Source organism: Cynoglossus semilaevis, chromosome 3 (assembly GCF_000523025.1).
Source record: "Cynoglossus semilaevis isolate Cse_v1.0 chromosome 3, Cse_v1.0, whole genome shotgun sequence".
Lineage (NCBI taxonomy): Eukaryota > Metazoa > Chordata > Actinopteri > Pleuronectiformes > Cynoglossidae > Cynoglossus > Cynoglossus semilaevis.
The window spans coordinates 15,436,046-15,448,622 of NC_024309.1; the positions used below are offsets into that span (position 1 = coordinate 15,436,046).

A 12,577-nucleotide genomic window follows, 5' to 3' on the forward strand; every position below is an offset into this window, starting at 1 on the left:
CCAGACAACTACAGCCAGACAACTACAACCAGACACTACAACCAGACAACTACAGCCAGACACTACAACCAGACAACTACAGCCAGACACTACAACCAGACAACTACAGCCAGACACTACAACCAGACAACTACAGCCAGACACTACAACCAGACAACTACAGCCATACAACTACAACCACACAACAACCAGACAACTACAGCTGGACACTACAACCAGACAACTACAGGTGGACACTACAACCAGACAACTACAGGTGGACACTACAACCAGAGGCCCTGCACTGACATAATAATGACAACAGGAGGACAGGGTTCCCCAGTCTTAAACGCTAACTGATTTATTTTAACACACCAACAATCTGATAAAAGTCAGTCTGTCTGTGTCAGTCAGTCTGTGTCAGTCTGTCTGTGTGTGTCAGTCTGTCTGTGTCAGTCAGTCAGTCTGTGTCAGTCAGTCAGTGGTCCCAGGGCCCTCATGTTTATTTGTGAGCAGATATCTGATCGTCCTGGTAATTATAGCCACAGCTCTGTGGTCCAACCTCAGTCTCTTGGTCTTTCCAGTCCATGACAACAGGAGATCCAAACACAGGCTCACCACACACTGATATGGACTTACCAAAAAGGTCTGCAAATGGATCTCTGCCTCCAAAGAATTCCCTGAAAACGTCCTCAGGATTACGGAATGTGAAGCCGCCGCCAAAGTGATCGTAACCGCCTCCTGGCCAAAAAGGGAAATGCATCAAAGGGTGTCATACTTCCAACTGGGTCATTACAGGTGACACAAACATAAATATCATGCCTCCAGTGGTGGACATTATTATAACAACAGACAGACTTTGAAGTCATTCCCTCACCTCCTCCTCCCCCTCCTCCCCCTCCCCCCGGGTTTTTCCGTATCGGTCATAAATGCTCCTCTTATCTTCTGTGGGAAGAGTTAGGACAGAGTTCTGAGTTCTAAGTCCTGCTTACCATCAAAACCCACAGAACCAAAGTCATGTCCTCACCCCTTATTGGGGGACACCAGGGAGTCACTCAAGGCATTTTATAATGTATTTAGAGACACAGTTTAGTTGAAACATTTTTTACATGTTTTATTTGTAATTGGAGGTGTACAGACCCAATGATAAACAGGGGCTCTGTGCTATGGGACCATGTGGCCAATCACTAATCTTAACATGTAGAGCTTTACACACTCACTTCACCAACCAAGTATGTATCTACTTGGATTAACAGCACCACCTGCAGGGACGTGTTTCCTTTAGCAGCTCACTGAGCCAATAAAAACACTTCAATCAGTTCATATTAACAACAATAGGACCTGACTCTCATCTAAGCTACAGCCAATCAGACTGTGTGCTGCTGCAGGTTGGTGACGGTGTGTGTTCTGTTGTTTCACACTGGTGTCATTCACCACTGTCTTCTTCTATAGGAGTACAGGGTTCAGGGGGCGGGGCCAATCACACTCATTCTCCCTGTCTCTGCATATAGACATTCCTGGCATAACTGCTGCGTCTGTCAGAAACAATGAGCTTTTCTGCACCTTCAGACCTTCAAAATGTAAAGTTGCAGAAACCAAAAGGCCAGGTGTCAGGACCAAGAGAGTCAGCTCTGACCTTTACACTCAGGACTCTGTCCACACATTCCAGCCTAAACCCTCCAGACTGAGAGCTGACACACCTGCAGCACAGACCTGGGTGTGTGTGACACCTAGCAGTTAGCTAAAGCACCTGACAGCCTTCTGTTGTGGAGCGGTTCCCAAAGTGGGGGGCAGGACCCGCTGCAGCAACTTCAATGTTGTCTGTACTCCTTGTTTTTTCTTTTTGTGAAGAGTAGTTTTACACAGATCAGTGGAGTTTTAAAGCTTTTAAAAAAATGAACAAGGTGAAAAAGAAAAGAAAAGAAAAGAGAACTCTCACCATCTGAGAGAACTTCATAGGCCTCCGACAGCTCTTTGAACTTCCTCTCTGCTTCTTCTTTGTTGTCTGGGTTCTTGTCTGGATGCCACTTCAGTGCCAACTTTCTGTATCTGGAGGACAAGGAAAAACACAGCCAAACCTGAGTTTTCCTTCATAAATGTATTGTAACTGTCAGGTGGTAGTCAGCGTTAGCCTGACTGCACCAGCAGTAGAACACGATGGTCTTTGATGCTGATGTCTTTGTCTCGTTGACCAGAGTCAGTGGTGCTGATGAAAGGAAGTCTTCAGTTCGTGTCCACACAGAAACATAAAGCAGCAGATACAAACGTGACCATGACTTTTTAATTCAGTTCAAAGGTTGAACATCATTTTGAAGCTCTTTTGCTAGAAATGTAGACATGATGATGTGGGTCAGTACTGACACCATGTGACCTTGGGGTCAGTACTGACACCATGTGACAACAACAACAACAACAGAGTGGGGACAAAGCTGAGAGGAAACATATACGAGTGGAAACAAGACTCATGTTGGGTGGTTGGACAGTGGACAGTGGACAGTGGACACTGGGTGAGCACCACTGGAAGGTATTCTGACAGGGACAAGGTTACAGGAAGTAGAGTGGAAACATTGTTGCATTAAATCCCCCCCGCCCCCCTCTCCACTGTATGTACAGCTGGAGGTAGAAATATCAGACCAATCACACCAGATTGTACTCACTCAAAAAGACGGGGGAGGCTGGGGGGGTAACACTGGGGGGCAGAAAACACTCAAGGACACTTACGCCTTTTTGATGTCGTCTTGCGTTGCTCCTTTGGGAACTCCTAGTATCTGGTAGTATTCCATCATGGTTCTGTGTGTGTGTGTGTGTCTGTTCTGCTGCTGCGTCCTGTGTTTGTTCCTCCAGTGGACTCTGAAAGAGAAACATCACAGCTGTGTTAAGACATGTTCATCTGTAGAGACAAGGTCCACCAACTGTGACGCAGCGTAGACATGTGTGATGTTCCAGATACAGCAGGGTGGGGCAGAACCCTGTAATAACACTGTAATAACATGCACTGATGCAGACGTTGAGGATGGAGAGAAGCTGAGATAAAACAAATCAAGTGATAAGAGGCTGGTCACGGTCCCTGGTCACGGTCCCTGGTCACGGTCCCTGAGGCTGAGGGACAAACTGGGAATCATCACGTCCTCTTCATCTCAGACTGAAGAACTTTGTCTTCTGATGTAGTTATGAAGGTATGAAGGCCAGGCCTCAGAACATGACAGGACAGGTCTGATGCTGCGATGAGGAACTACTGATGATGATGATGATGATGATCAGTCAGCTGGAAAAATAAAGTAGCCCCAGGCAGGATTTCCCCCCACCCCCGCAGCCAGGTCGGTGGTGTCAGTCAACAATGACAGGTGTTAACAGACATTGGTAAGTTAATGGAGCTGACGTCTTAATTAACACTGTTTACATGTGACATCATCATCATCATCATCATCATCATCATCATGTCAAATGTCTCCAGTGCAGTTGCTACTGCTCACTGTCTCTGAACAGTCAGACAAACCGTGGGCTGCAGGAGAGGGTGGTTGTGGGTGGGGTGTTGATCTGCTCCCAAGATTCCTCGTTAGTCCAAGTCTGCACTAGTAGGATTGGATTTATCATACATCTCAACCAATGAGAGCCCTCGGGCGGGACGAATGTTAGAAAGATCAACGTTCTCCCCGGGGAATGGATGTGACATCATCATCATCATCAACAACAACGACAACGACGACGACAACGACGACAACAACATTTTAACCTACCAAGTTACATGAATGACACATTTCACACATTCATGGCAACAAAGCAAAATGAGCAAATTCAATCAGAAACACCAAACTCTTCAGAAAGCTCAGGCACTAATGTGTGAGAGTTTGCCTTCCACCTAGAAGGTCACATGTTCAATTCCAGACTGCATAAGGACTGGCATCCTTCAGAGTTGGACCAATGACAAATGAAAAGCCAAAGGCTATTCCAAAGGGAAATGCTGTAAATCACTTCACCCCCTCCCACATCCCCCCCCCACACACACACACACCCTCAAACTGCTGCTCTGAGGGCCACGTTGTTGGGGAGCGTGTCGGCATCTAGTAAAAAAGTGTGCCAAAATGACTGGGCATTATATCAGATGTTGATGTCGCCCACATGACCACTTTAGCCCAGTGACAAAAATCCCAACACAAGCACCAAGTGGACCAGGACCAGGACCAGGACCAGGACCATGAGAACGATTTGGACCAAACCTTCAAAAATAATCACATTTCTTCTGTTCTCCTCTTGGATGAGCAGAGAAAACGTCTTCTTAGAAAAAACTTCACGTCCAGTTACTGAAACACAGTAATACTACAACTATTCAACAATGGTAAACACACCAGTGTGTACTACAGTACGTCACACACTCAGGGTCCACTGTGTCCTGTTTATCTGCTATTTATAACCTGTGGCCTTTGCAGTTAGATTATGTCTGTGTGTGTGTGTGTGTGTGTGTTCCCAGTTCAAGAGATTACCGTAGTTGATGTAGTAAACCTGCCTGTGAAAGTGAGGCCGACTGATTGACTGCTTTAAATCTCTCCTGCAGGTAACCTTTGGTGTCATCATCCCTCCTTTATTTCCTTTCATCTTCGTCCCATCTCTTTTTCCTTCATCTACCACAGATGGTAGGATTCAACTGAGTAGCTGTGATTACATGAGGCTGAATGGCTAATTACAGCAGTGGTTCAATGGTTCAATGGTCCAATGGTCCAATGGTCCAATGGTTCAGTGGTCCAGTGGTCCAGTTGTCCGGTGGTTTAGTGGTTCAGATGTTCGGTGGTGCAGTGCTCCGGTGGTCCAATGGTCCAATGGTCCAATGGTCCAATGGTCCGGTGGTTCGGTGGTTCAACGGTTTGGTGGTCCGCTGGTCTGGTGGTTCAGTGGTCCGGTGGTTCGGTGGATGGGCTGCTGCTGCTGTGCACTGGTCCCTGAACACTGTTGAATTTCAATGACTTGATAGATTTTTGACCAAACTGACCGCAGCAGCATCTGTTTGAACAAACCTCAGGACATGAAGTTCTGTTCTGTTCTGTTCTGTTCTGGACCGTCAGGAGGGACTCAAACTCACTTAATGTCTGACAGTTGATCTGAACGTTTGGAACTACTGAGAAAGTGACACGTTCTTACAAATACCCCTTGTTGCCCTGTTCTAAAGGGCAGTGGGACAACAAAGAACCCTGGGGACAGATGTTGGTAGAGGGTGGGTTTCATTTGGAGAATTCCCAACAAAATATTGATACTGAGTGAAAAAAGAATTGTAGGAATCAAACTGAGGATCGGGGCCCTGGAGGACCTGGACATTCATGTCACTGTGAATCTTCAACAACATCTTGTTCTTTTTTTTGTCAGGTTTCTGTTGTATCAGTGGGTCAATGACCTTGTTCTTTTTTTTGTCAGGTTTCTGTGGTATCAGTGGGTCAATGACCCAAACGTCAGCCTGGAGGAAGTTCAACGGTTTACCACGTAGGTATAAATTCTGTCAACGATAATTTCCCAAACGCTGACGTTAACTGAAACTGTGAGAGAGAGAAGCTCAAGGTTTCTGTCTGCTGATTTCAATCTCAGATTAAATCTCAACGTTTCAGTTTCTGTCTTTTCTGACCAGTAAAAGACACGTTTACAGAGCAGCCTGCAGATGTCTCAGCAGAAATAAGGCTGAGCTTGAATGTTTCATAGCAACAAGTGATGAACGTTGAATATTTAACACAGAGTTGAATGAGTGTCAGGGTCAAACCCCGAGTCAGACGGAAGGCAAACGCACAACAACAGGAAGTCTGCTTGAAAAGTACCACGGGTTGAGCAACAACAAACGTCTCAAACACGTTTCACTGACAACTTTCACACAACGACCAAAACCACTGTTTCAGGAACACGTTCTCATCACATTTACTAAGGATGCACCAAAAACTGAACAGAGAATAATCCAACAAATGGTCAGAATGTAAAGTCATGGATTTCACACATTTGCTTTGTGACCTTTGACCAGTAAACACACACACACATCAACAACAGTGGGACATTCACTTGGTGTTTTATATTCTGCAGTTCTTGTCTATTATTGCCTCTCTTATTCTACACTGGCTGGTGGTATTGAATGTCCTGTACTTAATCCCCAGAGCACCTCCTGGTGTCCAAGGGAAACAGTGAAGCCACAAACAAACTGAGCGTCTAAATGGAGCAGAGTGATGAGTGACGAGGCTCCTCCTTCACGGCTTCACTCACTGGTTCAGTCCAAAACACACCTGTCCAACCGACGTGTGTCACACGTCACACAGCGGAGAGAACGACGTCTCCTTCGTCCTGTTCTGTCATTGTTGACATTAACTTCAATTTGACCACAAAACATTCAAACAAAACCCGACGAACCCTGACTCTGCCATAGTTGATGGTTCCATTCCCTTCAACAGTCACCGTTAAAATGTTAACTCGATCACTGCCACACATCACAATGACAGTCACACTAACAGAACCCTAACAGTACAACACCGGGGTTCGTCAGTCAGTACCGACCCACAGAGGACGACATAACCACTGAACTGTACAACGTCCAGAGCTCCGGGCCGGGACCGGGACAGGGACCGTGGACGTGGGTCAGGACGGACCACAGCTAACCCTCACATGTGACGTCAGCTACCTGCAGCTCCACTCGTATATTTATAACTTCTAAATATATACACCATGTCGTCCACATTTAGTTCAGAAGTTACGTCTGTTCCTGTTCGTTCTGACATCCATTGTCAACAGGCCAATCAGCAGCAGGCAGCGGGAGCGGCGTGGAAACTTCTAGAACAACTCACGAACAACCGAGCGAACACACAGTTGTCCTTTAGTCACTGCAACACCGTATTATTCAAACCGAAATTGAAAATACAAAAGCACCAGTAAAAACGGGGGTTTGTGAGAAGACTTCCGTTCAGTGTCAGCCTCCAGAGAAGCTAAACTGGTTGAAGGGACATGTTGCTATCAAGCTACAACCAAGGGCGTAAATCACACACTTTACCGACTCGGAAACTCCACAAACGTCCACGTCAATTCAGAGGTTACGTTTTTGTGTGATACGGTTTGGAAGCGAATACTGTTTATAGCTAAAAACACCATGATTCGGGTGATGACGTAGCTGTAGTTAGCTAGCTGCACGAAGCTCCATTCACAACATTGACGTACTTTTAAAAACGCCACACGGTAAAAAATAAATCGAAATAACCATTTAATCCAGACAGTTACAGGGTGACCAATGGTAAAACTATCCATCCGACTCCCCCTGTTAGTGAGGACGAAGGCGGGCCGCCACCGTGAGTTAATAACTAACTATAACTAACTCCACATTTCCACTCACCCGTGTGCTCTCTGTCCACTGTCCGTGTCTGCTCGGTGCCGTCTCTCCTGCTGTAGTCACACCGTGGGGATTCAACTGAGTGTTTCTTCTGGTGCTGGTGCTGGTGCTGGTGGTGATAATGGTGCGGACACTAATTCTCACTGGGAGACTGTTGCTGCTGCTGCTGCTGCTGCCTTCAGGGACTGTCGGGAAAAAAACAATTACACGAGCGAACGACGACAAACGTTCAGATTCTATGGTAGAGGATTGAAGGTTGAAAAGTCCAAAAGATCCTGAGTATATTCTCACTATTCAGACAAGAAGTCAGTTCACATATGTTAAAACAATTTTCTCCGTTTGTATTTAAATATATCGTTTTATTGAATTATATATCTGCCCAAACCCATAATTCTTTTTTCGCTCAGATTCTGACAGTTTCTCTTTGAGTTTTTCTGAAGAGATTCCGTTTAGGTGTAACACGTGACCGAGTACTTTTTTGTTTGTTTGTTTTTTAGTGCGATTGGTAATTTTGTTCTATTGTCCACTAACCCACCCTGGCCGTAGACGCGTGTCTGGTGACAATGTTTTTCCCAGTGAGACGTTCTTTTAAAACCACATCGTATCACAACTAGTATAAGAGTTGTAGGTTTTACGAGTGACACTCGAATGCACCGTGTGTGAGTGTCGACTTCGGCGCAGATCTGTCAACACTAACCGTGACAAACTGACAGAAAACAGACGCAGCAAACGCAGGACACGCCGAGTGACGTCACTCATAGTCCATTCATATCTGATTTGAACATTTATAAAAAGTCGCTTCAACCACTCAGTTCTAACGGCTTCTGTCAAGTTGACGTTCGAGGAACCGTGTACTTTAGCGCCATCTTTCGTGCAGTGTGAGAATAACTGACAGAGATACCATAGATACAACAGATAATCACGTTTAATAGCAGGATTTACTGACTGTTTGCTTCACAGTCATCTAGTTCTTACAGATTAGGATATCTCAGGTTATTTTATTAAATAAAAAAGATCGGTAGAAAATCTTGTCTTTACCTCCGCTGTGCATATTAAGGATCAAATATAACTATTTAGATGTTATATAACTTTTTTTATTTTTAAATTCAGGGTCAACTTTCTAAACTTTCTGTCGTGTCAGTGGGTTCATCAACTGAATCTGAACTCATCATAACCTTTCCCTGGAAAACGGCTCTCTGCTGCTGGACTGTGATTTCAGACTGTAGAGAAATCACAGAGCAGCATTGATTTCAAACGGGAAATGAAGGACTTTGCTGCAGTTAAATCCCAAAGGAAGTGTTGCCAAAGAAGGAAGACCCAATGAAAATGAAGGATGGCCATTGATTATAATGAAGATTATGAGCATCAGGAGCTAATTAAACTCATCAGGCAGGACGAATCGCTGCCATTGATTTCACACACAGGTCATTACATATATTACAGCCAATAGCGGCTCCTAAATGCATTCACGTAGACTTTTCTGCCTCTCATTGATTGGTATGAGTAAAGACTGCAATTACACTTGATGAGATCCAAAGTGGGGAAGATCAGTAACAACTGCTGACAGACAGTCATAGGATGCACCGTGTAACAGGGACGTTTTCACACCTGAGAAAATAGTCTTTGTCACATACTGTCATGGCGTCTTAATGCGCTGCTAACAAACCCCACACATGCCTTTGTTTACAGCTACACATTCATGCAGGACAAGCAGCTGTACTTCACTTCTCTTCAGGTAGCCAAGGCAATAAGGCTAAAGTGTGGCTGCTACAACAGAGTATCCTTGAACTCTTTCCAGAGGGTCACTCACCAGGATGAGGTGCAGCTCATTTATGAGGAGGTGTCACATCTACAGTGGCTCAGTCTGAAGGGCCTTGAACTCCTTGATTCTAGCAGCAGTTGAGAGAAACACAAAGGTTTCCTTTAAAAAATAATGTCATTCAGGAAGTGCTTTGTATGAAGAGCAAAGACACCAGTTTTTGAAAACCAATAAATGTAATATCTACATACGATTAATATACTGAATTATACTCATTCTATTCTTTGGTGTTTGAAAAAAAGTTATACAAGTCCAGATTCTGATGTGATATTATTAGATGCAGTAGGGCGAGTCACTAGCCCGGGTTAGCATCTAGCAGTCATCGTACATCATTGTAGTCTGATAAATATTCCTCAAACTGGAACACTGAGTTAAAATACAGGTTTTAGCTTCACTGTTTTTCAGATAAGCCAATTTAGAAACTGTATTTTGGGGGAAATGAACTCATGTCCTGATACAAGGTATACAAGGTTCCACCGGTTAACGGTGTAAGGTGAAGTACTTGGAATCCACCACTAGATGGCAAGCCACTATAATCAATAGGTAGGTATAGCGCTCTCAAGCTGCTGTGACGTTGATGGACGGGCTGCAGATGCTGATGCAGCCGGGTCTGTGTTTGTACTTCCGGGTCATGACTCACCTCTCTGCCGAACCACCAGGATGATTTCTCGGTTCTGGACTCGACCGCACGCCGCTCCTGTTGATGGCTCCTCTGCAGTAAGGTCGTCCAGAGTGGGGCCCGATCTGCAATCACCGCTGAGTGATTTCTGATGTTTCCCTGCTCTGCAGCAAGATAAACAAGGCTAAAAGCTTCAATTAGCCCCTAAAAGGCCTGTGAGCGAGCTGAAGTATATTACCCACCCAGGATGATTCATAACAACCTGCATTAACTTTGTCACTTATAATCCATCACGGCCTAATAGTCTTAAATAAATCTCATGGTAATTGAGATGAATCCCTCATTTCAATGACAAGTCTGGTTTTTAAGACCCAATTACCACGGTGAGCCTGCTGGCCCAGAGGATGTGCAGAGTTGGGAAAAGAGGGGCAGCCACTCGGAGCGTTCCTGCCCAGGGTGGAGGGATGGAGGGTTGGAAGGGTGGAGGGATGGAGGGGTGGAGGGTTGGAAGGGTGGAGGGGTGGAAGGGTGGAGGGGTGGAGGGATGGAGGGGTGGAGGGATGGAGGGGTGGAAGGGTGGAGGGATGGAGGGATGGAGGGATGGAGGGGTGGAGGGATGGCCTGGGCCCAGAGAGGGACGGACGTGTCAGAGCGCTGCGGCATCAGAGGGCGGGTGGATTTATGACAGACCCAATCTTCATTAGCGCAGGGCCAGAATATCTCTGCTCAGTGTTTCTTAACTGGATGTTTCTTTAATTATATGTCAAAAGGCCATTAAAGCCAGGAGGAGATTTTCCCACAATGCAGCACTATTTTACATCCAGGTCAATACTGTAGATCACAGGCAACAAGAGGCTGGAGGGAAGGAAATACAAAAAGAAAGGTGGGTTTATTTCTTTCAACACGCCCCTTATTTTCACCCATCATCATTGGCCTGGTCAGTGCAACATGACGGCTGCACACTGACCACCGCACCGACCAGGAAGAGCCCGTACTTACACACAAAGGAGTCTGTACAAATACTGGGTACATGAAAAATACAGAGTAGGAGTAAACATGTACATATCCACAAATACTTACCATTAAAATAAGCCACCACGACAGCAGTGGTCCAACTGATCTAGATGAGAGTTTGGATGTTTGTCTATGTGGCTACACACACACACACACACACACACACACTCCTGCAGCCTCTCGTTTCTTGTATTGCCATACTTGGTTTTGTTTTCAGATGTGACGCCACTGAAGTCTTTGGTGAAAAACAACCATGTGTACAGGGTGGATTACACAGAGCAGCAGCTACTGTTTGTGTCTGCATTTTATTTCAGCGCTTCAACATTTCCTGCAGAGACAGAGAGGAAATACTGACATGTTCAACACAGCTCTCTTGTTCATAATCACACGTATCAACACTGGCTTCAACGTAGACTGGGTCGTCCCATTTCCTGAGTGGATGTTTGGCCTCACCACCTCTCAAAATATCATTGCAAGTGTAATGCAACATCAGCTGGTAGAAGGCCTCACTGTTAGGGTTAGTCCTCCGGTTCAGTTGATTAACATGAGTGTAGTTAGCATCCCGTTAGCCTCAGCTAACCTCAGTTAGCCTCCATGGGCAGGAGTGCGTAACCACGGTGACACGATGATTCAAAGGCTCAGAAGGTTCTGATTATAACAGCCGTGTTGCATTCACTGACAACAGTGAAAGTAGGACAACTCAGTGGAGGTTGAAGCAGGTGCCGTGACCTTCAGCTGGCTGTGGTCAAAGACTTCTCTCTGCTCCTCGTCTCAACTTAAACACTTCACTTATTTAAAAGCAACAAGGATAAAAAATGTTTTCAACCCCACTTCATCCTTGAACCCAGTTCTTTTCAGTCGGTGGGTGATCACACCCCCCACAATGGCACACACGCACGTGCACACACACACACACACACACACACATACATACACACAATCAGGCAGGTCAGTGCATCACCTCCTCTTTTCTCTCTCTCTCTCACTATGTCTCTCTCTTTGTCTCAAAGTCCGTGGGGGAGGACGCTCCTCACCCTCCTCAGCTCAGCTCGAACCCTGCAGCTGACTCAATGGCGTAGAGCAGCTTGTTCCTCATGAGGTGCTGGTCACAGAACTCCGGGAGCTTCAGCAGGTTCATGCAGGTGCTGGCGGTGGGCAGGCGCTCCAGGTCGGTGCCCCCGTTGTGGATGCAGAAGGCCGGGTACAGCTCCTGTCAGCACATGGTCACAATCAGACTGTTAGCTCTTAGCAAAGCAGAACATCATCGGCAGTGGTTTGGGGGGTGACGGGGACACAGAGCCACGGTTTGACCCTTGGATGAGACAGATCTATCTGGCATTTTTTAAATCAAGCCTCCTGATGATGAGGCCAACTCATCTGCAGACTCTGACACCGACCGTTTCCATCACACGCTGAGGCCCAGCTCTGAGCTGCGCCTCCCGTATTTAACCCTCCTCTTTCAAGTCAGCCTCTGCCGTTCACTGGCAATACCGGCCCGATTAAATGGCTCTTTGGGGGTTCGGCCGTAATGACCTCATTTTTCTGACAATTACCGTATTAAACTATCGTTGCTTATTGAGAAAGTGTCGTTACCTCGGCCATCATTTTAAAAAAAGAGTTTCCATCATGTTTTTTAAATGGCTTCGTCTGACAGAGCTATTTCTCCTCTAATGAATCCTGGACCCTTTTCACGACAGCTAATTAAGGCTTAGCTGGCTCAGGCTGTGGGCCGGGTCAGGGGCTGCTCCCTCCACAAATTACTGCCCCGTCCTCGGCCTGAGGGAGACGTGGGGGGGGCGGGTGGGGG

At 46.1% G+C, this 12,577-nt stretch overlaps 2 protein-coding genes and 1 long non-coding RNA gene across 3 annotated transcripts in view; 1 reads left to right on the forward strand and 2 right to left on the reverse strand.

The window, feature by feature from the left end:
- Positions 1-4,710, reverse strand: part of dnajb6b (DnaJ heat shock protein family (Hsp40) member B6b) — a 6,638-nt gene extending 1,928 nt beyond the window's left edge. Inside the window, 6 exon segments of the mRNA XM_008308375.3 lie at positions 619-720; positions 857-887; positions 890-924; positions 1,919-2,028; positions 2,701-2,829; positions 4,484-4,710. Coding sequence (XP_008306597.1) covers positions 619-720; positions 857-887; positions 890-924; positions 1,919-2,028; positions 2,701-2,829; positions 4,484-4,572 — 496 coding nt within the window. The 5' untranslated portion in view covers positions 4,573-4,710.
- Positions 4,711-7,324: 2,614 nt separating this feature from the next.
- LOC107988382 (uncharacterized) lies at positions 7,325-11,924 on the forward strand. Its single transcript, XR_001759901.1, has 3 exons — positions 7,325-7,433; positions 11,264-11,266; positions 11,913-11,924. It is a non-coding gene; the product is annotated as an uncharacterized LOC107988382 (long non-coding RNA).
- ube3c (ubiquitin protein ligase E3C) overlaps positions 10,629-12,577 on the reverse strand; it is a 26,007-nt gene continuing 24,058 nt past the window's right edge. The window contains 1 exon segment of the mRNA XM_008308374.3: positions 10,629-11,980. Within this exon segment, the coding sequence (XP_008306596.2) occupies positions 11,810-11,980 (171 nt within the window). The 3' untranslated portion in view covers positions 10,629-11,809.